Source organism: Magnolia sinica, chromosome 17, assembly GCF_029962835.1.
Source record: "Magnolia sinica isolate HGM2019 chromosome 17, MsV1, whole genome shotgun sequence".
Lineage (NCBI taxonomy): Eukaryota > Viridiplantae > Streptophyta > Magnoliopsida > Magnoliales > Magnoliaceae > Magnolia > Magnolia sinica.
In genome coordinates, this window is record NC_080589.1 from 67,926,047 (window position 1) to 67,953,017 (window position 26,971).

Here is a 26,971-nt window from a genome sequence, read left to right on the forward strand (position 1 = left end):
GCCAATCCGTTTCCGTTAAAAGAATTTGACCAATGTGGCCCACCCGTCTAATCAGATTGATTTTATTTTTGCGAATGACATCTACACATTTGTTATCTCGCACGAGTGGCTCCGATCTCACGCACATGTTCCTTTTCTCCACGTACGTGAGAGTGCACTCAAACCTCGTCTGAAAATGACCAAACCGTCCAAGTTTTTAAATCAAATTACAGAATTGCCCCAACTTCTGTCCGATTGATCCAATGCTAGTTTTGCACCATTTAATAAATAGTGGTGACTCATCCTCCTCACGTGGAATTAATTTACAGATATCCATACCATCCAGTTATAGGTCCCATTGGTAGATGGAGTATACATGTAAAATCAAACTGCTAAATAAATCCTAACCATCCAATTAATAGATATAATTTGGACGGTTAAAAGCAAGATAATGAGTGATCCACTTTAAAACAAAAAAGAAACTAAATGGATGATATTATTTTCTCAGGATTTTTTTGGCTACAATCAATTAAAAATTGTTTGATCAATTTTGACGGTCCGGATTTCCGTAAAAACATGTCATTTCTACATTTGGAGAGACACCACTATTTAGGTCCACCACAGCTTCTGGAATCACAAGCTATACAGATTTAGTACGGTTTGCTGGTCTTTTTCTACACGCAACTGTTTGGCTTGTAGGCCCGTCTTTTGTTTCTATGAGATTTGTCAGCAAGGTTCTCACCCAATCCGGCCCACCATCTGATGATCCATACTGTTCATCAATAATAAGACAACATAGATGGTTCACGTAATGAAAAAAAAAATCATATTGATGGGACAAAATCACCATTTATCAAACCTTTGGTTGAACGATCAGGAATTCCGGTCAGGGAGATTCTTTCCGTATTGGACGGTTTGGTTGGTTTCTTATCCCGTACACCGAACTGATATTTGACTAGTAGCTACATGAGATTCTCTACAAGGCTCTCGTCCATAGGTTCGCTCCAATCCGCCCAACCATCTGATGATCCAGACCATTCATCAATCATACATCACCGCAGATAGTTCTTCTCAAGAAAAAAAAATTTTCCTTACTGATCGGGCATCACCACCGTTTATCCGACCTTCGGATGAACGGCGATCATTTCTGATGGCATATTTTTACTGTATTGACTACACACTGTAGGTGCTTCTTGATGAACGGTCTGGATCTTCACAGGTGGGGCACAAGGGGCGAGCTTGCTAACACAAAGATGGGGTCTATTCAGTTTGCACAAGTGGGGCCTCTTTTTAAGTGATCAGAACCGTTGAAATTGTGTGCGTCACCGTGAACGGTCCAAAAAATGCCTAACCCCTCTAATAGGTGGACGACAAAGAAGGATTAAAAAATATAACAAAACAACGGTTCTCATCCAAGGGCAAATATTAAATATCCGGAATTTTCGAATATGGAATTTTTTTGAAGTCCATAGCCCATCCACAGTTAGGCCCATCAAACTTACAGCTTGGATCACTGAAAGGTGGGCCCCACTCTTACAGAGAGAGATTCTATGAAAAAAAAAATAAAAATAAAGAGAGGAGAAAATCTCAGATTTTGAAAATTCCCAACTTTCATTAAAAGGTGGGCCCCACTTTTTGCTGAGGAGAAAGAAGAAAATCATGATAACCATTTGCCATTTGCAGTTGAAAACTCTTCATCTTCTTTACAAAATCCCACAGAAACCCAAAACCAATAAACCCCACGTCCTTCTCTCTCTCTCTCTCTTTCTCTCTTCCAATTTTTGTTTTTCCCGAAGAATCTCTTCTAAAACTGCGAATTTCCACCTTTCTGTTTCCTACTCAGAAATCTCTTCAAAGCCCTCTCTCTCTCTCTCTGTAGTTCCAAACATCAGAAATTTCTTTTGCTTCCATTGGTTGGAATACCCATTTGATCTTTCCATCAGAAACCGTCCGTACAACTGTAATTTCTTACGAACTTCATCTTCACCAAGCTTCTCTGCTCTGAAGTCTCATCTTCTTCTTCTTGTTTTTTTTTTTTTTTTTTTCTTCCCGTTATCCGTAGCTAGTTATGCCGCTTTGATGGATATCTGGAGTTCAAAACGAAATCTTTTTCAGTACCCATTTGAGTTCTTTCATCCAACTCGAAATCCAATCTCCAGATTTATACTGTTATTCAAAATCCAATAAATTTTCAAAGCCCATTTTTATTATTCCTTCAAACTGAAAACCATTTCTCTTCTCTGCTGTTTAACATCCAATCTTTTTCAACACCCATTTGAGTTCTTCCAAAATCTAATCTCCAGACTTCTCTTCTCTGCCATTCAAAATCCAATATTTTTCAATACCCATTTGAGTTCTTCCATCAAAATCCAAAATCCAATCTCCAGATTTCTCCTCTCTGCAATTCTTTACCCATTTTTAGTTCTTCCATCAAAACCAAAACCCATCTCCAATTTCTCTCCCTGCAATCCAAATTCTCGACCTTTTCAATACCCATTTGTTTTCTTCCATCAATCTCCAAACCCATCTTCAGATTCCTCTCTGCAACTTAAAAATTCCCTTCTTTTTGGATACCCATTCCTCCAAAAATCCATTTCAAGAACTGCATTTCAAAACCCTTCTCAAAAAAAAAAGAAAAGAAAAGAAAAAAAACATTTTCATCGCTGTATCAGATTTCTACATTGTCTGTATAAGAATCTTCATGTCTCCAAAAACCCATTTCTCAATCTCCACTACCATGCTCCATCCATAGCCCCCATGTCAATCGCCTGTGGTCTCCCCCTCCTTGAATGTGTCTACTGCCTGGCCTGCGCTCGCTGGGCATGGACACGGTGCCTCCACACAGCAGGCCACGACAGTGAGAACTGGGGCCTTGCATCCGCTGAAGAATTCAAGCCCGTCCCCCACCTCTGCCGCCTAATGCTTTCTGTCTACGAAGACGACCTTCGTCACCCACTCTGGGCGCCCCCTGGCGGCTACGGCATCAACCCCGATTGGGTGGTCCACCGCAGGACCTATGAAGACACCGAAGGTCAGGTCTCACCTTACATACTCTACCTGGATCATGAAAATAGCGATATAGTCCTTGCAATAAGAGGCCTTAACTTGGCGAAAGAAAGCGATTACGCGGTCTTATTGGATAACAAGCTTGGGCAGCGGAAATTCAATGGTGGGTATGTCCACAATGGGCTGTTGAAGGCGGCTTTTTGGGTATTGGATCATGAGTGCAAGGTTTTAACAGAGTTGTTGGAGAAGTACCCAAATTATAGGCTGACATTTGCTGGGCATTCATTGGGGGCGGGAGTGGCGGCGCTGTTAGTGATGGTTGTGTTGCAAAACCGCCATAGGTTGGGAAATGTAGAGAGGAAGAGGATCAGGTGTTATGCCATGGCACCTGCGAGGTGCGTATCCTTGAATTTGGCTGTTAGATATGCGGACGTGATCAATTCCGTTGTGCTCCAGGCAAGTTCATGGCTTCTTCTCTTGTTTTTATTGTTTTCGTTCCTAAGTAGGAAGAATCTTTGATATTATGATTAATGCTGTGTTTGGATATACAAGTGAATTGAATTGCAAACATTTGGTTTAATCAAGAGGAAATGTCAAAAAGTAACTATCTTTTTTAGTATTCATCATGAAGAATCAACAGTCAAATTGCTGATATCTTTATTTCAAATCCAACTTGCAAGCAACGTAATTGCAATTCGGAGCCAAGACCCTCAATATGAATGCTAACGAAGAAAATTGCAATTTGGTAACTGCATCTAAATGCAGGCTAACGGCATGTTTGGGTGCCACTTAAAAATGAGTTCATCACATCTTAGTTGATACTTGATATCGATTTTGTATCAGAGATCATAGTTTATATAAATTATTTGTTATATTTTTAATCTCAACTGAAAAAAAATCTCTAATGCATAATGAGAAATGCTTCATTGCTCTTAGAGCATTATACATTACAGTGCTCCTAGTTGCGTCGGGACACTTAGAGAGTCCAATTGGTTGATCCATATTGTCCATTAGGTCCATCGGACACTTCATATTAACCATTTGATCAATGTCCATTGCAATAATTTCATATTAACCATTTGATCAATGTCTTTAAATATGGATGGTCGAGATCATTTACAGAAAATAGGTCCAAGCCACAATTTGATCCATCTATTTGTTAGGGACCATCATGGATTGCATATGATTGTAAGAATCATTTTTGTTAGGCAATTGTAACCATCCCATCCATGGCTTGGAAAAGGGATGGTTCTAGAAAACAAGGCCAAATCAATGATGGATTGGATCATAAGATCAGTGTATTTTTTATTGATATCCCTTGAAATATGTATTGAACTTAATGGACGGTTCAGATTGATCAATTAAATAGTCTAAGTGAACTGATGCAACTAGAAGCACTATAACTTATAGTGCTCTGTGGGCATTGGAGCATTTCTCATACATAATTACTATTGAATAAAATCAGATAAACTCATTTTTAAGTGGCACCCAAACAGTCCCTAAGTAAGTGATAGAAACTTGGTTGAATATTTGTTTTGTCATTGTCTTGCATTGGAAATTTAGTACTGTTCACATTGAAATTAGCCATGTTTATGTTCACATCTCTCTCTTTGTTTTGGGATTTGTTTGGGCTTCAAGTCACTGTCTTGATGTTGATAGTTTGGTAAAAGATTGTATCCATCGGATTTTTGGATATTCATTCGGACTTTTATTTGTTTGTAGATTTTTTAGTTCTTGAATTTGATAGTATGTTTGATGGACATGGATGGTCGTGCATCTTCTAGTTGTAGAATACGAATGCATGATAGATTTGAGTTCTTGGCTTTTGCATACTCATCTGGCCATTTTGGATGTGAAATGTGGTTATGATGCTCTTGTTCTTTCTCTTGGTATCGTACGAAGTCTGCATTTTGAAATTTTGTTGTAAGATTTCACAAGAACAAGAACATCATGACAAGAAATTGGGAGTGGTTGGGTTGATATCACAATAAGAAGCTACTTGAAGTGCTTTCCTATTTCAAAAAGCCTAGAAGTTGCTGATAGAAGTTGTGAAAATGAACTGAACAAGAAAGGCCTTTGGACCAAATGGTATACTATAGAGGTTTGGAAGTATATGAGAGATATTGGGTTGTTTTGGTTGACAAAGTTGTTCAATAAGATTATAAGATTGAAAAAAAAGGATAGAGGAACGGAGGAAAAGTACAGTGGTACCTATTTAAAAGAATAAATGAGACATACAGAGCTGCACTAACTGTCGTGGGATTAAACTTATGAGCCATACCATGAAACCTTGGGAAAGAGTGATTGGGCAACGGCGAAGGCATGAGACGAATGTATTAGAAAAATAGTTTGGTTTTCTGCTAGGGAGGTCTACCATTGACGCTATTTTCCTTCTATGACAATTAATGAAGAAATATACGGAGAGTAGGGATCTCCACATGGTTTTTATTGACTTACAGAAAGCTTACAGTAGGGTCTCTAGAGAGTTTATCTAGTGGGTATTGGAAAAGAAATGAGTTTTAAGAGGATATATCGATATGATCAAGGATGTGTATGAGGGAGCAATAACAAATGTGCAGACCACTAATGGAGATACAAGTGAGTTTCCAATTATCATAGGCTTGCACTAGGGGTTGGCATTGAGCCCATATCTTTTTGCATTAGTTATGGGTGAGTTAACGAGTCATTTGTAGGAAGAGATCCCTTGGTGTAAGTTATTTATAGATGACATAGTTTTGATTGACAAGACGGGGCAGGGCGTCAACACAAAGCTAGATTTATAAAGGGGTGCTTTAAAATCTAAAGAATTTAAAATTAGTTGGACTAAAGTAGAGAATATGAAGTGCATTTGTTGGTCGTGGACCCCATGGGCCCACTAGAGCGCCTACACGCATGGCAAGTCTAAAATTAGCTTGCACGTTTTGGGCTCCAAATGCGACCCCCAAGAGACTAGCTAACACAAGATTCTTGTCTTAATATTAGGCAAGATCTCATGCCTAAATTGCTAGAAGATCTCATGGGTAAAGAACCCTATAATTAGAACAAGATTGCATATGCTAAAACATACGTTTTAAAACTATCTCTCTTAGGCTTTTGTCTTGTATAGGGTACAACGACCTTTGCACCACTATTAACGAGGTCAGTTGACCTTTGTTCATCATTGCGTGGACCTTCATCACGGTTAGAGTTGCTAGAGGTGTGAATTATTTCACCATACTCTTGTAGAATGCATACGTTGGGAGTTTGTTCAGGTAAATACTGCAAGAGTAACGTGATATGTCGCCCGTTTCGAGTTCGCTTCCATTAAGTTGGTGTTCATGGGGTTGGAGACTGGATACACTACTACTGATAGTGGTATTTAGAGCTATAGTGTGACGTCTTTCGTTACAAAAGGGTAATTTGAGAACTTTTAATAAAAAACAATTTTTTTTTTCGATCCATGCATCTCCATATGTGGGGTTGTTCGAGCACGTGGTGTGCAATGATCCACATATAAGTTTGTTTTTGTACATAGATCAGCTGACCTCTTGGTCAAGTACCTACACCCATGACACCGTAGTGATTTTCTTTGATGGGATTGGATCAAAACATCCCTTTTGGATTGATGTTTGGAACAATCAGGATATTATGATGGGGGTCGTTGGAAACGCGATCACGATTGTGTTTGCACGTGAACAACAATGCAATCATGATTGTGACAGCTCGATCCTAAGGTTGGACCCCGGTTCAAAACGAGATCTGGTTTGTGAGATTGGTGCGATCGACCCGATCGGTACGATTGATGCGACCACAAGATCAGTGTGATCGATGCGATCTGTGCAACTGTGTGATCGACATGATTGGCACGACCATTCGACTGTAGATCTATAATGAGATTATAGAACTACAATGCGACTATAGATCTGTAATGAGATTATAGAATTACAATGCGGCTGTAGATCTGTAATGAGATTATAGAATTACAATGCGATTGTAATGATATTGTGGAAATATAATGCAACTATAAAACTATAATGAGATTATAAAACTGCAATGCGACTGTAGATCTGTAATACATTTTTATAATTGCAATTGTCCTAGGTCCCCTTGGACCCCCCTGGCTCTGAATAGTGGGGGGAAACCCCCCTCCCCCCTTCTATTGTTGGGGGTGCTTTTATGGGTCTTAAGGAAAATAAAAAACAAGAGCGGTTTGGCCTTGATCGACTGCGCATCCGATCCAAGTAAGATACCTGAATCATATCCACATCGAACAAGTGGGAGCTATTGCTCCTCATCTCATTTGAACATTATGAGAATGATCAACAATCAATCTAACGGAGCAATAGAATTTGATTGAAGCGTCGGCTTCACTGCCATGCAATCCTCTCGACCTAGGACTCTCTTAGGGTTGGTAGCTGACCATTCATAAGAGTGCTAAATGTCTATATAAAATGAACATTTACAAATTTATTTATTTATTTTTTTTAAAATTTTAAATTGGGCTTATTTGTCTTGAAACAATGATTGCAATGGCCTCAAAAAACATAATTGTTGATCTCAATAAGGGGGAAAAGTTGAATGGGAAGAACTATGACATGTGGCATTGTAAAATCTAGTACCCCTTGGATGAACAAGGTGTCCTTGAAACTTTGACAACTAGCATGGACCCCCTTGAGGAGGGAACGACTGCTCAACACCGTTGTGACCTAGAAGCATTTCCAAATTGGTCTAAGCAAGATCGCCATGCACGCTCCACTTTACTCAATTCCATGAATGCTTATTTGATTGAACAATTTGAGTAATGTAAAACAATAAAGGATATGTGAGACTTATTGTGTATTTAGTTTGCCGACACAATTGCTACCAGATTACATTCACTGTCTTTTAAGACATACAAGATGGCTCCCATCGTGAGTATGGTTGAGCATCTTCATAAGATGTCACAAATGATCTGCAACCTGAAAGTAGTCGATAACGTGCTTAGTGACGTGCAACAGGTGCGTGTTGTTCTAAGATCTCTTCCTGACTCCCGGGGGCACATGAAGCTCCCAATGACACATGACGAGAACATGAAAATGTTCACCTAGTTGTCTCGCCACTTGGAGCTAGAGGCAGAGTGTAGAGCTACTTTGGGTAGCAACATTGGCTTCATCACTGAGGCCGCACCTGTTAAGGCCTCTAAGCCAGAACGTAAGTACAATGCCAAGCATGCTCAATTGGAAGATGATCCACAACTCGCCTGCAAGAATGCAAAGAAGGCTAAGTACAAATGTGAAAAGCACAACGAAACTGCAAACAGAAGGGCCACTTCCCTAGTGAATGCACGGAGCTGAAGAAGGTACGAATTGATGTCCCGCATGTTGCACATTTTTATGTTTACACTAAGGTGCTAATTGCTCACAAATCCAGTCTTGATTGGATCATAGATTCAGGAGTAGCAAAGCACATAGCATGAGACCGAGTCGGATTCGAGAACTGCGGTGGATATTAGCAAGGAGCCAGACGATCTATATGGGGAACACCTCTTCAGAAGATGTGTTAGGAGTTAGTACCTAACAACTTTAGTTGCGCATTGTACAAAAGCCGTTCTTTCATGATGTCCTTTATGCATCGGGGTTGCATTGTAGTCTACTTTCCGTGGCTTGTTTAATTGGACTTGGATTTACTTTACGGTTTTCTTTGGATTCTGTTAGTTTTTTTTTGGATTCAGTACTATACGGACATAGTTTTACTTTTGATGGGTTGTTTAGATTGGATATTGATGATTGTTATTCTTCCTTATCATCTCATTCCGTTTATGTGGCTCAATCGCATGATGATATTATATCTAAATCAATAAAATGGCATGCTAGATTAGGTCACATAGAATGTGAAGAATGACTCTTCTAACCTGAGCAGGCATCTTGGGAGACCTGACTAAGTGATGTAGGACAATTAACCACTTGCTCTAAAAGCTCGAATTGATAGAGCATGACGAATCAATCCCTTTATCTCATAGCCCAGGCCCCACATCCCATGGGTTAGGACCTCGACTGAACCTCCCTTGCGAGCCCCACTTCACATGGGTTTTGCTTCACACGAGCTACCCACCTCACACAGGTGGGGCCCTTCTCACATGAGCCACCCGCCTCACATGGGCCACCCACCTTGAGTGTGCCCCTACATTCCACATGCCACCCCACTCAAGCACGGTGTGAAAATGCCCCTGCATCAATCACCCTCGGTGAGGAGTCTCGAACACGAGACCTCTCACTCTGATCCCACTTTGATGCAGGACAATTAACCACTTGTTTTAAAAGCTCGAACTGATAGAGCATGGTGAATCGATCCCTTTATCTCATAGCCCATGCCCCACATTCCATGGGTTAGGACTTCGGCCAAACCCCCCTCGTGGGCCCCACATCCCATGGGTTCCGCTTCATACTAGCCACCTGCCTCGCACGGGTGGGACCCGAGTCACACGAGCCACCGGCTTCACACGGGCCGCCCACCCCGAGTGTGGCCCTGCATTCCATAGGCCACCCTACTCAAGCCCGGTGTGAAAATCTTCTCATATATGAACCGTGTTTAGTCGAAAAGTCCACTAGAAAGCCTTTCCCAAAGGCAGTTAGAGCTACCAACCCATTATAATTATTTTGTTCCGACATTTGTGGGCCTCTCAGAACTGATTGAGGACGTGAGTACACATCGGAGCTTTTCACAAAGCTTTGTGAAGATAAGCGGGATCCGTAGGCAGAAGACGATTCGTTACACTCTAACAAAATTGTGTGTTTAAAAGACAAAATCACACCTTGATGGATATGGTAAGGTCGATGATGGTGCAAGCTAATCTCCCCATCGCCTTTTAGGGAGTTACGATCTTGATTGTCACCTACGTCTTGTACATGGTACCCTCTAAATATGTGTTTTTGAGCCCATATGAATTATGGAATGGCATGATGCCCAATTTGGACAACCTGCGTCCTTGGGGGTTGATCGGCTATGTTTGTCTCCCATCAGCGTTGATTGGGAAGTTAGATATGAGAGCTAGGAAGTTCACATTTATTCGATATCCTGAGCACCCTAAAGGCTATTTCATGATCTATGAACATGAAGAGAGGAATAATTGAGGTGGATTCACGAGGTATAGATTTTATAGAAGATCAATTTCCAAGCAGGAAGAGGGCTGAGACAACTAGCGAGCTATATGAAGCTATAGAGTTAGACACTGATGATGAGATGGTCCCTACCTCAGTAGACGATATTGAGGGCATTGATCCTATGATCGTTGAGGATGGTTGGAGTGAACCTCCAGAACGTACTAAGCCTCGAAGGAGTGCAAGTGAACAAATTCCTCGCCAATATTTTGATATTGAATGGGAAGCTTTTGTATGCACCCACGATGATGATGATGAGTCTAGGTCTTACTAGGCGGTATAGGCGGTATTGAAATCCTTTGATCGTGAACATTGGGTTGCAACAATGGAAGATGGGATTCACTCCAAGGAGAAGAACTGAGTTTGCGAACTCGTTGATCTTCTTCATGGCCACAAGACTATTGGGAATAAATGGGTCTTGAAGGTCAAACATAAGGCCAATGGAAGCGTGGATAGGCACAAAGCCACCTTGTGGTGAAATGATTCACCCGAATCGAAGGTGTAGACTATAAGGAGACCTTCTCACCTATTGCGAGGTTTGCCCTCATTCACTTAATTATGGAAATTGTTGCATATTTGGATCTAGAACTATATCAGATGGACATTAAGACGACATTCCTCAATGGCGACTTGGATGATGAGATATAAATGGATCAACCCACCGGTTTTGTGGTCAAAGGGCAAGAGCGCAGAGTCTGCAAGCTCAATAAGTCCATCTATGGCCTAAAATAGTCATCGGGACAATGGTACTTGAAATTTGATTAAGCTGTCAAGTCGAATGGTTTACGTCAAACATTCTGAGAAGAGTTTTTTTTAATCATTTCTCTATGTGTTGATGATATGCAATTGGCTAGAAATGATACAAAAATGATTGTTGCCACCAAACGGTAGTTGTCCTCCAAATTTGATATGAAGGACGTGGGTGAGGCGAATTATGTACTTGTAATTAAGATCCTTTAGGATCGCTCTAAGAAACTTTTGTTTTTGTCTAAAGAGACTTACATTAAGAAGGTGCTCGAGCATTTCTGTATGCATAATTCTAAATCCATCGACACACTCGTAGAGAGGTGTAGTAATGCAGGGGCATTTTCACACCGGGCTCGAGTAGGGTAGCCTGTGGGATGCAGGGATACACTCGGGGTGGGTGGCCCGTGTGAGGTGGGTGGCTCATGAGAGGCGGGCCCCACCCGTGTGATTCGGGTGACTCGTGTGAGGCGGTACCCATGTGATTTGAGGCCCACGAGAGGGGTTTGGCCGAGGTCCTAACCCATGAGATTTAGGGCCTGAGCTATGAGATAAAGGGATTGATTCGCCATGCTTTAACAGTTCGAGCTTTTAGAGTAAGTGGTCAATTGTCCTACATCATGTAGCCTTGCATCTTGGTCCTAGCCCACAGACAAATGCTGAAAGGGAAAAGATGACGTCCATTCCATATTATTGTGCTATTTGGAGTTTGATGTATGCTATGATGTGTACTTGACTTGACATAAGTTATGTCGTGGAGCTAGTTAGTCGTTATTAAAGTTATCCCGGACCAGGTCATTAGCAGGCAATAAAGAAAATCCTTTGATATCATCGGGAGACTGCAGACTACATGTTGTGTTGCAATGGAGCCGACCTACGGCTTCGAGGCTACTCCGATGCAAATTGGGGTGGCAACTTGGATGAACACAAATTGAACACCAGGATACTTATTCTTGCTTGGAGGTGGTTTAGTCTCCTGATGCTGTGAGAAACCGACATGAGTCGCCCTTTCGACCATGGAGTCAAAATACATCACCGTTTGTGTTTTGAAACGGAAGGTCACGTGGCTTAGGTGATTCCTTTTATATCTTGGTGTTATCTTGAGTGTCAGACTCCCCATCACCATACATTGCGACAACGAAGCCGCATTAGTGTATGCAAAGGATCCTGAGTATCATGGTAGGTCGAAGCATATAGACATCAGATATCATTATGTTCGAGACATGATAGTGTAGAAACAAGTAGTCTTGATGCAAATCTCTATCGAGAAGATGATAGTAGATCCGATGACGAAGCACATTGTGCAAGATTCTTTCAGAGCACACACGTTCATGAGATGGGCTTCATAGGTTGTGATAGCTTTTAACGTTCGTTCCCTAGTTGGATATGATATGGACTCATTTACATGCATTTACAATAGTTATTGGATCATGTTTTTGACATGTATGGTTTGCGTATATTTATTCATTTTGTTGCTTATTGGGATGTAGAGTTTACGTTGATAGACTTGATCGGCCCTTTTCACACGGCCGTGATCGCCCTCATGTCGTGGGCGTGGAGGATGAGAGACATCGCCTCAACTGTAGGATCGAGTGTGATTACCTCACCCATTGGGATCACAGTCTGCACATAGCTGGATGTGTGTATCGGGGATGCTCATGTCAAGTGTTGGATAGTGATTGGACTTAGATTTGCATGCAGTGACGCTTTCGGTGTTGACCCCAATTATGCCACTCCATGACATGTGATTCATATCGCCTGTGCTAAGGACATTAATTTGTCCGCTTGACTAAAACACCTACATGAGTGAGATGATCAATACTTGTTACCCCCATTTTGTGAACGAGCCAATTTCCAGTAGGTTATCCTAGTGTCATCATGGATTTGTGACTACGTTAAGAAGCAGAGTTTTGATGATGCTACTTTAACATGTCACCCAGAGGCCATGATATATATTTGGTCACCATGGGACATGTCTAGAAAAGCGGTCAAATCAACGTGGAATGACATGAGGCTCGGGGAAGATCATCAGTAACACGCTTACTTTATTTTGGGCACATATCTATGACTCTTTAACCGGTTTACGTATTGAAATGTTTAATCGAATCTCACAAAAATGTTTTCAAGACCTACTATATGATATGATATTTATTTAGGAGAAAGATTTGCAAAATGATTCATTGTTCTCTCGATGATTGGATGGTGTATACCTAGGTCGAGTATCGTCCTGAGTTTGTGATCCAAGAGGGATTAGGAGATACTTAGACCAAAGTGTGATTGGATGAGTCTAGGATAGGCGAGTGGTATATCTGGTGTCCGATCACGTGAACACGAACTTAGCAGAAGTGAACTCAAACTAGGTGATGTATCACGTTACTTTTGGGGCGATGACCTCGACAAACTCCCAACGTATACGTTCTACAAGAGAACGATGAAACAATCCACGCCTCTAGCAACTCTGGCCATGATGGAGGCCCACACAACAACGGACAAAGGTTGGCTGACCCTCATTAATGGTGGTGCGAAGGTTGCCGTATCCTATACATGAAGAAAGCCTAAGAGAGAGCAAGATGGTTTTAGAACACATGTTTCAGTGTATGCAATCTCGTTCTAATTATGACTTCATCCATAAGATCTTCTAACAATTTAGGCACGAGATGTTACCCACTGTTGAGGCAAGAACCTTATGCCAGATAGTCTCTTAGGTGTCGTATTTGGAGCCCGAAACATGCATGATAAGTTTAGCTGGATGGAAGTTTAATATGGTGCTCTTTTGACTTTAGAAAAATTCTCAATGATCGCATACCTCACAACTCAGTATGACAAGGCACAGAACACTTAAGAGCATGCCTTACGAGAGATCAGAAACACCACTCGTGTATGGGTGAATGGGAGCTATTGGTTGTGGACCCTATGTGGTGGGGCGCCCACACGCATGACGAGTCTAAAATTAGTTTGCATGTTTGGGCTCCAAATACGATGCCTGAGAGACTAGCTGACACAAAATTCTTGCTTTAATATTGGGCAAGAATCTCATGCCTAAATTGCTAAAAGATCTCATAGGTGAAGCTATAATTAGAACGAAATTGCATACAATGAAATATACGTTCTAAAACCATCTCTCTTAGGCTTTCCTCTTATATAGGATACGACGACCTTCGCACCACCATTAACGAGGGTTAATTGACTACCGTTCGTCGTTGCGCGGGCCTCCATCACGGCCAGAGTTGCTAGAGGTGTTGATTGTTTCACCGTTCTTTGGCAGAATACATACGTTGGGAGTTTGTTCGGGTCATTACCACAAGAGTAATCTGATACGTTGCCCGATTCGAGTTCCCTTATACTAAGTTGGTGTTCACGTGATCGGACACCGGATACGCCACTACTGATAGCATTTTAGTAACAATTAGGAGGGGGGAACGGGGAATTAGTTAAGATTGCTGACCAAGAATTTTCCTTTGATATCTTGGGTCACCAAGACTAATTAATAGATGTTGCCCATGAATCCAAGTGAGGTGGAAGAAATGGAGATGTGCCTTTAGAGTTTTATGCGATTGTCTAGTAGCACTCAGACGAAAGGGAAAATTTATAGGATAGCTATAAGACTAGCCATGCTTCATGGGACAATGTTGGGCAGTTACGGAACACCATGCTCATAGGATGAGGATGATGAAATGGATGAATGGCAAGACAAGGAAGGATAGAACTAGAAATGAATGCATTCGAGGGAATTTAGGAGTAGCACCAATAGGTAACAAGATGAGGGAAGGTAGAGTTAGACGGTTTAGTCATGTGCAACAGAGCCAAGAACAACACTTGTTAGGAGTGAGTTGGTACAAGTTGAAGGCTCTAGAAGGGCCAAAAGGATGTGGGTGGAGGCAATAAGAAAAGACCTGATGACCTATGGTCGAATTGAAGTTATGGCCCTTGATAGAGTGGAATGGCAGAGAAGGATTCGTATAGCTTATCCCAATTAGTTGGGATAAGGCTTAGATGATGATGATGATGCTCTATTCACAATTCGAGAACAAATAATCTGATTCAATTTCTTCGTAACTTATTCCGGCGAAAATTCCTCTATGGGGCCCATGTAGGTCCACCTATGATCACCATTAACCATTGCATATGAGGGGTCCACCATGGATTGCACATCGTGCTCGAATCACTTCAATTGGATTATCAAACCCATCCAATAATGGGCATGATAAATGGATAACAGTAACAATGGTCCTACTGTCCATTTCGCAGGTTCTTAATTGGGTTCCTGTGGTCATTCAATTGGGGTGATTTTAGGGACGTGTGCAATCCATGGTAGACCATGTCTATCCAGTGGCTGTAGCTGGGCCGATCTGTGCTCCACAGAGGAATTCACGCAGGAACAAAGTAAAGAAAATTTCATATTGGGATCGTTGCTCTGTAATTCCCAGTCTATATTGTTGAATTTAACATACATTTGAAACTATCTTCACCTAGATGCACAGATAATTACATTGAAGTGCTGAAAATGCATTAAACAAATAATATTATTAAAAAAAAAAAACTAAATGTTAAATATGGAAGGAGACAGGTCCACCCAACCCAATTGGTTCGAAGAATTCGTAAATGTGCCATAGACAAAATAAAAAATAAATAAAAAATCACAGTGAATGCACAATCCTAACTGTGTAACAATGCTATACAAAAATGACTAAAACCATAAAAATACTAATCAGATTTAAGAGATTTTTGCATGCCCTTTTTTAATGGCCAGGATTGGCCAATCACCCTAATTTTGTTCTATTACCCATTTATGTCCCATTCAATGGATGAACGGTTTGGATAATCACACACATGCCATTGTATGGTATACAAAGTGGGATTCAAGCGAGTCCGGGACTTGGAGCTGCTAGACCCTACAGTCTGGATAATCACACATGTATCACCACTAAAAACAGGTAGTCGTATGCCCTTGATTTGGGACTAAAGAGAGTTTGAGACCTGGAGCTGCTAGACCCATAACAGAGTCTGAGTTGACCTGTCCCAACCGACTCAGACTCAGTCGGACCAATCCGGTTTGACACCACAAGTCACCTCCGACTCAGCCGAGTTAGGCTGCTTCACCCTCGACTAGGGCAAGTCATGATTCAACTCGAGACCGGACGAGTTAGTCAAGTCATCGAGTCTCAAAACCATGGTCTGTTGCCTTTGGATTTATTTTATTATTGTAGGACAACTGCTAGGATCTGATGTACATGCGTCATGTTGGCACATGTGGGCTGTTTTTTTTTTTTTTGGTGTTTACAAGTAGCATTTCTCTTCTTTTTCCAAATGTGGAGGATCTCCTTGGTTCTTACATGTCTATTTGCGATCATGGGTTTTAGACTTGGCGACTCAGTTGTACATGTGAACGAGTGGACTTAGATGAGTTGTGTCAGACTCATCTGAGTCTTAAAACCATGTTAGCAATTTTTATTTTTATTTATTATTATTTTTTTATCTTTCTTTCTTGCGAATGATAGTCATTCTGATTTCAATGCAATTATGTGGTTTTGATGCTGATAGTAATTACTGTGATCCAGGATGATTTCTTACCACGTACTTCTACTCCCTTGGAAGACGTTTTCAAGTCACTTATCTGGTAAAATTGTGGCCTTTGCCTACGTTTTCAATTATATAGAGGGGCCACCTACTTTGATGGGCCATAGCGAAAAAAAATGAGGTCCATCCATTGACCGATAACCTGGAAATTGGACTTTAAACGCAATGTGAGAAATGGTCCACATTCAACAGGTAAAACTCACAACAATTGGATGGTCATAGTCATGCACTAGCTATGATCTTTTCGACTATGGCCCATCCACAAGGTGGCTGATTAGATCAACGGTCCTAATTGCTATACACATTTTCCATATGTATGGTGGCTAGGCAACTTCATATAATCCCTTTGAAAAACGCATCATAATAAAATTTCTCCACCGAACAAACAAATTATGCAGAAATCCAATAGACCCACATGCTGTTGAATCAGATACTGTAGTAGCAATTATATTCAGTTATATCCCTCTTCACTTTTTAATTGTGAGCAGCAGTCACATTCAATGGGAAGAACTCTCAACAGCTGGATGGTCATGATTGTCCAATCACCATTAGTTTCTGCCTATGGCCTACCCGCATGGCGGCTCACTAGATCGTTGTCTCATCCTTCACACTTTCCACGTGGCACTTCATAGAATCTCTATGAAGCATGAACCATTACTTCATTTTCTCTATTGAATGATGAAGTTGCTTTTCACTTCCACACAAACACAAAATGTTTGTATGCTTTGGATATTTTGTCACTTCTCTTTTAAGGGGACGAGTACATATTACGCTTAAACATATGGTAATTACCATAAGTTTGAGCTGTGTGGGGGCCCACCCTTTATATGTTTTTAGAATCCAAACTGTGTATCGAGTTCGCATTTTTGTGTTTGCTGTACATCCCAAGAATCACCCTGATCAAAACTCGGGTGGGACACACCATAGGGAGATCTGTGTTTTGGAAGGGCCTGATTTTTGGTGTCCCTTAATCCTGGTGGGGCAGACCTGATTGGGTTGTTTGATGGTGTATTCACAACACAGTGCACCCTACATTCCATTTTAGAAGTTTCTTTGGTGGGTGTCAACCTCCAATGTCCCCCATTGTTCCCTTTGGTGTGGCTCACCTGAGTTGTGGATCAGGCTGGAGTTCCAGATTGAGGTCCAACATGTGGACACGAATCTATTGGGAGGGTTGGATGGCCCTCACACATCACAATTGACCCCACAAAGCTCAAATGTATGGTAAACATTGTTTGCACCCATTCTGCACCGTGAATCGGTGCAACATCTCCCACCATCTAAAATTCTAAATGTGATGGTGGAAATCAAAAACATATTCCAAAATTGGATTTTTATATGTGTTCGGATTCTCACCCATGATATTTAGACAAACAAACATCTGTGCACTGACTCATTGCATGCAGAGCGCACTTCTTCTTTGTATTTATTATATATCAAAGGGATTGAAGTGATTCTCTTTTGGGCAGCTTGCCATGCATACTATGCCTAAGATGTATGAGAGATACATGCACACCGCAACATGTCAAGCTCACAGATCCAAGGCGACTATATGCACCGGGCCGGATCTATCACATTGTTGAGAGAAAACCGTTCAGGTAATGCAGATCTACGCTTCTGTACATACACATGCACAAAGAAGTGGTGATCAGAAACCCCCCTAATTAGGAATTTTCTCATCTAACACTGTCAGAAATCTGGACCATTGCTTCTGTTCCCCTTTGTATGCACCACAAGGATCTCTAACAAGTGAGACTTTTGTCTTATGGCACATCTATGGTTAGATCCTTCTAGATGAATGGCCTGGATCACCAGGTGGGTGAGGTAGTAGGTGTGAGCCATCTGTGTATCCTCTGTTTCTCATTGGCAGATTTTGCTGCCTTTGGTATGTGAGAAATTATAGTCCTGCTGATCAGCGAACAAACGGTTGCTGACCTGTAGGTTTCTTTGCAGTGGTGCCATATTTTGGTGATCCAAACCGCCGATTTGGTGGTCCCCACCATGGATGGGGCATGCTTCGAAACATTTCTGTATTGGAAGATTCCAACCCTTTCATCCATGTACTACAGTTAGATGGTTAGAAAGACAATACAGCAAGAGTCCAAGATCGCATTCAAAAAAAAAAACCAAAAAAAAGTCCAACAATCAGACGTGGTTGGTATTTTTGAATACAGATGGCTTTTATGGAATCTCCTAGTGCAAGGCCCATTATATCAACAGTCCTGTTTACCAAACAATGGTTTTACTGTACAGAATTCTGCATGTTAGCAAACTGTTCAGTCCTCTTTGTATATAGGACTATATAGGACTACATACACCAAATCACCATTGGATCGGTGGTCCAAAGTCATTTGGATAGACATCCAAACAGGAAGGCATGTGGGGTAGGATTTTTTTTCTTCCAGAAATCAAATCCAGAATGGGCAAATTTTCACACCACCGGATTGAGAAAAAGGTAGACCGTGGCCCATAATAGGGAGATCCAATCTCCTCCGTTTGATATGCGACATGTCCGTTCTTGGTTTCAGGCTTGGAAGATTCCCACCAGTCGTGAGAACGGCCGTGCCTGTGGATGGGAGGTTCGAGAACATCGTACTTTCTTGCAACGCCACCACCGACCATGCGATCGTTTGGATAGAGAGGGAAGCCCAAAGGGCCTTTGATGTAAGTTTGGATTTTGTTCTTCCTCTACTTCTCTTGTTAATCTCATGTGTGATTCTCTCCTGTCTTTGTTTTAGAACTTTGTTTTGGTAAGAAAATCTAGTGTAAATTGACCACTGTTATACAATGCTTGGCTGAGATTATGTGTAGAATACTGAATGGGTTTTCTACGATGTGACCTCTTGTAACAATGGCGTCAACGGGTACAGTCCATTCACCAATCCCTCATATTAGGGGTGCAACTTGGGTCGGGCTCAACCCAAACCTGACTGGGCTGGAAATCCTCAACCCAACCCCAGGTTGGGTTGGGCTTGGGTTGAGGCCTTAGGCAACCTGATCCATCCTGCATGAAGCCCTATATTATATTTAATGTAGATATGGTGTAAGGTAATAAATTACTACTATTAATAGAGTGTATTATCCGAGTATTATGGGCGCAACCCAACACGGGTTAGGGTTGAGGATATGGTACATTGGGTTGGGGAACTCAGGTTAAGTAGGTTGGGCCGTGCCATGTGTTGACCCAACTTGAGGTCGGGTTGGGCTCGGGTTGATCGTCAACCTAACCCGACCCGCCCAAGTTGCATGCCTACCTCATATTTGGCCTTGTTTTGGTCCAACATGAATTGTTGCTTTATTTTCTCTTAGCTTCTCCTTCAACTCATTGATTGTAATCATCCTATGTAATAGACTGGTAGATAGCACTTGATTGTAATCAACTATGTAATAGTCTATTACATCGCGCCTGTGGGAGTTTTATGCTCTCATTGTTGGTCCTAAGCCCAGATAAAGGAGTAAATACCAGTGTTTCAAATAGCACTCTGGTGTAGCTAAATAGCATAAATCCCCTATAGCGTATGCTACATGAGTTGTAACGTACGCTATAACTATGTAGCATATGCTATAATGTTTTTTTTTTTTTGGGTTTGTTCGTTAAAAATGGTGTAAAACTCACATTATGAAAAAACTTAAAATATAAAGTTCAAATCAAACCTTTATTTGTTTACTTTCACTTAAAATGGTGGTGATCCTTTGTTAAAGTTGGTGTGGAGGCCACACATTAAAAAACCTTTAAAACTAAACATAATAGAAAAAAGGGTTTGTATTGATGACATCTATATTATAGTTAATACTCTTTAACCTGTGGGATTTTTATTTCTTTTTCATTCTTTTGAGGTGTGGCTTGTGGTTTCAATTAGACATTATTAATTGAAGTGGTTTGCTTAGGAAGTTGTTGATGTAATAATTATTTGATTTGGTTTATAATTTACATATGTGGATTGGCTTTTGGTTAAGTGATAATTAATAACTTGTTTGAACATGCTTATACTTGAAATTTGAATAATCTTTTAGGCATTTTTATATTTTTCTTACTATTTATCATACTTTTCAATTTTTAAATTAAAAAATAGATGTATCGTGTAGCTTACGCTACATGCTATAGAGGGTTGAATGCTACGCAACACGCTACTACTATTTAAAACACCGGTTAATACACACGTTATCAGGTCATTTTCTTATTACTTCCACGTGTCCTTTTGGGCCTTCCCCTTACCATTTAAGGGCCTTCAACATGAACCAATTCACTCCTCCCAACCGATATAGTTTTTAGTCCTTGTTGCACATGGCCAAACCATCTTAGTCTTCTTTCCGTCTCCTCCTTATCGATTGGTGCTACTCCTAAGTTCTCTTGAATGCTTTCATTTCTATTTCTAACCTTCCCATCTTGTCACTCATCCATCTCAGCATCCTCATTTCAGCTAAAGTTCTTCTGGAACAATTGGAACTAGATGGTCATGTCCTCAATTGAGGTCTAGAACTAAGAATTGTCCCTTCAAAAAATAAAAATAAATAAATAAATCGTTTTTTGATGATTCATTTCTCATTTATCTGATTTCATGGATCGGAAATGAAAAAAGATTCATTTGTCACTGAACAAAAGAAAATAAATAGGATTTTTTATGTATCACAATTGGATAACTACATCAAGGGATTTCTATAAATATTTAGATGGTTTGGTATCGAACATGTTGTTCTTTAACTGCCCAACATTCAGTCCCATAAAATGTGGCTAGTCTTATAGCTATCTTATAACCCTTTGCTTCTAGTCTGATTGGTACGTAGCGGTCATATAGAACTCAAAAGGCACATCTTCACTTCCTCCACCTGGCTCTAGTCCAACACTTTTCTCACTCTATCGGCGCTTATGAATTATCAACCCACGATATCGAAAATGGTTATTTTCGGTACTTCTTGGTCAACAAGCTTAGGGCCTGTTTGGACACCCTCCAAAGAGGCTTTTGGGGCCGAAACACCATTTTGACCCAACCAGCGGTTGTTGTTGCCTGTTTGGATGCACTTTGCAAAACCATGTCCCTTCTCTGGCTCGGTAAAATAGGCACTAAAATGCCAAGTTGATTGAAAAATAAGGCCTGAAATCCCCCTTTGAGGAATTGCGTCCAAATGGTTCCTTAATTAATTCCTCTTTCCACTTCTGTTGTTTCTAAAATTGTATTCCATATACTCTGTTTTAGTCCAACTAATTATAAAACCTTTACATTTTATTTTTTTCTTCTAAATCCGGGAGATTTTTGATGCACCAAACATTCTGTTGGGCCCATAATATCATCAGTTCGGATCACTGAGTGATGGAACCTACTTGTACAAGCTGAAAACCCGGACTGCGCTTCACAAACTTTCTGCCAAAGCATTGCATAATGCGTCAGTTTGTTTACAGAAAACCTAACCTCAAGATAGCACACCAAGAATCCTGTATGATTGACTGGACTCAAAGTTGGACATGTGGCACATGATCCAGACCATTCATCAGGTGTGCCCCACCAAGGACTGGTTACGGCAGGAAAATCTCATTGATTGGATGATCGTAACCTTTTGTGGGTGGTGGGGATAGGATGTTATTATCAAGTAGTGAGCCATCCATGGTGGGGGCCAATTATGGACTGTTGTACCATATGTCGAATTTTAGTGCAGTCCACAAGAGTATGTAGACATGATGCCATGTCTCTTTCCCAATCTAATTAAGAAACCGAAACATTCTCTTTTTATGTTAGCTCGGGCCTGCCCATGGACGCTTCTGATCATGGATCATTGTGCTGTGTGACTGATTTAAGTGCAGCGCACCATCTCTCTCTTTCTCTATTCATCCAAATGAAATCGAAAATGTTTTTTTTTTTTTTTTTTTAATGCTAGTTGATGATGGAGAAGGAAAAGATCATGGAAATCCCTGCAAAGCAGAGGATGGAACGGCAGAACACGCTTCTCAGAGAACAGAGCGAGGAACACAAGGCAGCGCTCCAGCGGGCCGTCACATTGGCTGTCCCACACGCATACTCACCTCCTTCTTATGGAACATTCAGTGAAAGTGACGGGGACGGCTCTGCCACGTCCGGGGAGGCCTGGGCAGACTCGTCCAGGACGAACCGACGAAGAGAGAACTGGGAAGACTTGATCGAGCGCATGTTCGAGAAGGACGAATCCGGCCACATGGTGCTGAAGAAATCACCGTCAGATTAAATGGGTGTGTTTGGATGTATGTTCAAATCGCATTCCCGAAGGTGATGTTCTGAGCCCACCTCCCATTTGAATAGGAATACTGGAAAGTGGCATTTGGTGATCTATCACTTTCCCGCGTGAAATTGATTGCCTGTCTGTTTTCCATTGGACACAACAAGCAGGCCGTTAGTTTTGGTTGGAAATCAAATTCTCCCCACTCAATTTGGAGACCTCCAAACGCGCCACAATGATGTAAATTTTCCACAATTTGATTGTATTTTATTGAAGCCTGTATATTAAAATAACAGAAGATGGTCACTAATCCAGATTGGTGGTTGGCATTTGCTGCTGTGGAGGCTATGCAGCAGAAGTCTCCTTGATGGAGCAATCTTGATCGTTGGATTAGCGGCATATGGATGGATGGTTAATAAGATATAGCTAAAATGAAAATGTGCTGAGATTGGTCGCTGTGATCTTCCAGTGTGAGATTTTTGGGGTATGGCCCATCCACGGTAATATGCAACAAATCAATGGTCTGGATTACTGACCCATGTCCCCTTGGTTGTACTGTGTGGTTTGCTCCCATGGTATGATCACCCCCGGAAAAATATCCCTATTTCCAAGGCCCACCTTGATCATCTTGGAAATCACTGATTGGAGGGTTGGATACGCCCCTTTAGATGGCCTTCCATTTTCAAAGATGTGCACGGGATGGTCAGGATGACAATCCATGGTGGGCGTCGATAAATAGGTTTGGGCCATTGATTAGCCTCATTTTTACATAAAATGAATCTTAGCCGTCTGTTTTAAAGGCAATTTGATAGGATGCGATTTTGCATAGTGGCCCATAAAATGGGGTTATAGACCCAACGGTTAGATCAGTTGGACTTTTTTTTTTTCTTTCAACCACAATAATATAATGTAATAGTGCAATGATTATAAATTCTTTTACTTATCCTTATGAAACATCAGCATTTGATGGATGATTTTTGTGTTTGGTTTAACGATGGTAAAGTCATAATAATGATTCTTTTCTATTATTTTAATGTCAAATCATCAAATCTATACACTGATGTGATTATTTGAATTTGAGATTTTCATAATAATGTGATTATAAATTTCTTTGCTTGTCTCTTGAAAAGATCCGCGTGGCAATGGTATATTATTTATTTATTTGATGACCCATTACCATTACATAATATTATTTATTTATTTGATGACACATTACCATTACATAATACTATTTATTTATTTATTATCACAGGCACTCACACACCCTGCTTTGGGAGTACCATAGAGTGCTCCTAGTTGCATTAGTTCACTTGGACAGTTCAATCGATCAATATGAACCGTCCATTTTAAGTATAGAAGTATACAACACATTCCATGTTCTACTAAGCAAAAATAGCACGGCGTGGATGATCCAATCTATCTTTGATTTGGCCTTATTTTCTCTAGCCATCCTTTTTCCAAGCCATATATGGGATGGCTATGATTGCATAACAAAAGTGATTCTTTAGGATCATATGGTATCCATGATGGTCTCTAACAAATAGATGGATCAAATTGTTGATTGGGCCTTTTTTGTGTAAATGATATTGACCGTCCATGTTGAAGGCCATTAATCAAATGGTTAGTATTGGTCAAATAGTCTGATGTGATGGATCATAAAAGTTCATTGGTGAAGATCACATTAATCAGATGATCCAATTCATCTTTGATTTTATATCTTTTTTTTTTTTTTTGTAGTCATCCCTTTTGTAAGCCATGGATGGGATGGTTAGGATTGGATAAGGAAAATTATCCTTTGCAATCATAAGCAATCTGAGATGGGCCCTGAAAAATGCATGGATAAAATTGTCGATTAGACCTATTTTTGTGTAAACGATTTTGACTGTCAATATGAAATGTCATTGATCAGATGGTTAAGATTGTTAGATCAGTATGATATTTTCACAGCATCCCTTGAAATGTGCATTGAACCCTATTAACGGTCTAGATCAATGGATTGGACGGCCTTAAGTGTACCAACCCCGCTAGGAACACTGTAACTTATAGTGCTCTGCGAGTGCTGTAGCATTTCTCTTAGATATAAAGATTCGGCTGATCTGATTCGATTGTAGTTTTAGTAATTTGCCATCTGATTTGAACCATTGATCCTTTTTTTGGCTTCTGTTGTCCATTTGATGGCCACAGATTGGAGGCTTAGAAGCTACGGATCAATGTTATAATCATCGGTCCGTCAGGAGTGGGCCCACAAAGCGGTGGATGCAGAATGAGATATCTACTCCGGAGATGCACTTATGCATTGTGGTTAGCTTGTTGGATAGTTGTGATTGGCTAATTATAGAGGAAGAAATGCTCTTATCTGGACTATCCATTTTTCAAGATGTTGATTGGATGGTTGGGATCACTTGGCTTGCCCCAATGGTATGGATGAACCCACATTTGGATCAACGGTTGGATGCCAGATGTAGCCAATGTCAATGTTAGCATTGCCAGTAGAGTTCTCATCCGTTGGAACTGTGTGGGGCCCGTCCGCCATGATGTTTTTCTGTCATCCAAAAATCATAAAAATCAGCCTAATCAAGAACTTAGGTGGGCCACACAACTTTCAGAATGTGTGTGGAGCCCAATGTGATATCCAATCTAGTAATAAGATGAAGGGACAACCTAAACATCAGGCTCGGGTGGGCCACACCACTAAGTTGGAGCTTTTAGGCGTGATTGTACTGTGTTTCTTGTCGTGTGGCCCACCTGAGTTTGGATCAGCTTGATTTTTGTGTTCTATGATGATGAACAGGGTAATTTTTTACTATAGATTCGACCTACCACCTATCTTTTTTTATTTGACCGAACAAAATTTACCTTATCAAACTAGACCTCTATCTATATGGATGAACCAATAAAGATAAAAATATTCCTATTTTTTCCAGCTGCTTTACCCTAAAATTTAAGGGTATTTTTGTTCAAAACCCTCCTTCCGTACCCTAAAAATTTACTTTCATAACATAAGTTTTTGGGCGTTTAAAAAAAAAGTTATACAAGGAAAAAGTAGTGCTAATTTTTTCTGATGAATATGATACAGGCCACCTGAACAATCACAAACTTTGGGCACTTCACACAGACATAAAATAAAGCACGCAATAGATAAGGCACCTTGAGTGTAATCCAGCCTTTAAAAGATAGCTGCTGACTTTTTCACATGGACAACTGCCTTTCAAATCTCTCCACCTGTGCGTAACGGCAATTCAAATGCTCAAGCTCTTCCATCAACGTTTAAACACTTAAAACATGGAAAATTGACCATATTGACCTCGATGTATGGTCAAATTTTTTAAAGAAATTCAACCATTCAAATATTTCGAGGGTGGCCTTCTGACAAGCTTCTGAAAATTACTTAGACCAAAATACCCTTTGTCCTCGGTTCAATAGTTGTAAGGTTTTTCAATGTTGTACGGAACCCTTTTTTGGGCATGAGTAAGGCCCAACTCGTGGGGCCCACACCGATGTATGTGTATAATCCATGCCGGCCATCCTTCTTGCCATGTAATTTTAGGGCTAGGGCCCAAATATTAGCCTAATCCAGTGCTCGTGTGGCCCACATAATAAAAAATAATAGTGACTGTTGAAATATTCTAGGCTTACGGTGATGTTTGTTAGAAGTGGATACTACCCAAGTCATGACTTTTTGGACCCACGGTGAGCTGGCCGATAAGGTGTATGGATCGGATCACCCCATCGTGGGCCTTAAGTTATGGTACCAATGGTTTGGTAGAAGAAGAAGTGAACACGTTGCAAACTAAGATCCATGTAACATGACAACCACGATCCATGTAACATGACAACAACGACCCATGCAAACCACGACCCAAATGGGCCCACATTGATGTATGTGTATAATCCATGCCACCCATCCTTTTGCCGTGTCATTTTAGGGATAGGGCACAAATATCAACCTGATCCAGCGCTCGTGTGGCTCACAAGATAGAAAATATCGGTGACTACTGAAACTTTCCAAGCTCACTGTGATGCTTGTTAGATGTGAACACAGCCAAAGTCAAGACTTTTTGGGCACATGGCAAGCTGGTCAACAAGGTAGATGGATCAGATCACCCCATTGTGGGCTATAAGCTATAGTTCCAATGGTTTAGTAGAAGAGGAAGTGAACACATTGCAAATCACGATCTATGCAATATGACAACCACAATCTATGCAACATGACAACTACGATCTATGTAATTGTAACAACAATGATCCATGCAACGTCACAATTACGACCCATGAGAACCATGACCCAAATGGGCCCACATTGATGTATGTATATAATCTATGCCACCCATCCTTTTTGTCGTGTCATTTTAGGGTGAGGGCCC

General features: G+C 40.8%; 1 protein-coding gene across 1 annotated transcript; it reads left to right on the plus strand.

The window, feature by feature from the left end:
- The first annotated feature begins 1,666 nt into the window (after positions 1–1,666).
- On the plus strand, positions 1,667–23,068 carry LOC131230724 (uncharacterized). Its single transcript, XM_058226664.1, has 5 exons — positions 1,667–3,441; positions 16,403–16,461; positions 17,891–18,019; positions 18,950–19,085; positions 22,293–23,068. Exons 1-5 carry the CDS (start codon positions 2,737–2,739, stop codon positions 22,614–22,616), a joined length of 1,353 nt encoding a protein of 450 aa, XP_058082647.1. The 5' UTR covers positions 1,667–2,736; the 3' UTR covers positions 22,617–23,068.
- The last annotated feature ends 3,903 nt before the right edge of the window (positions 23,069–26,971 follow it).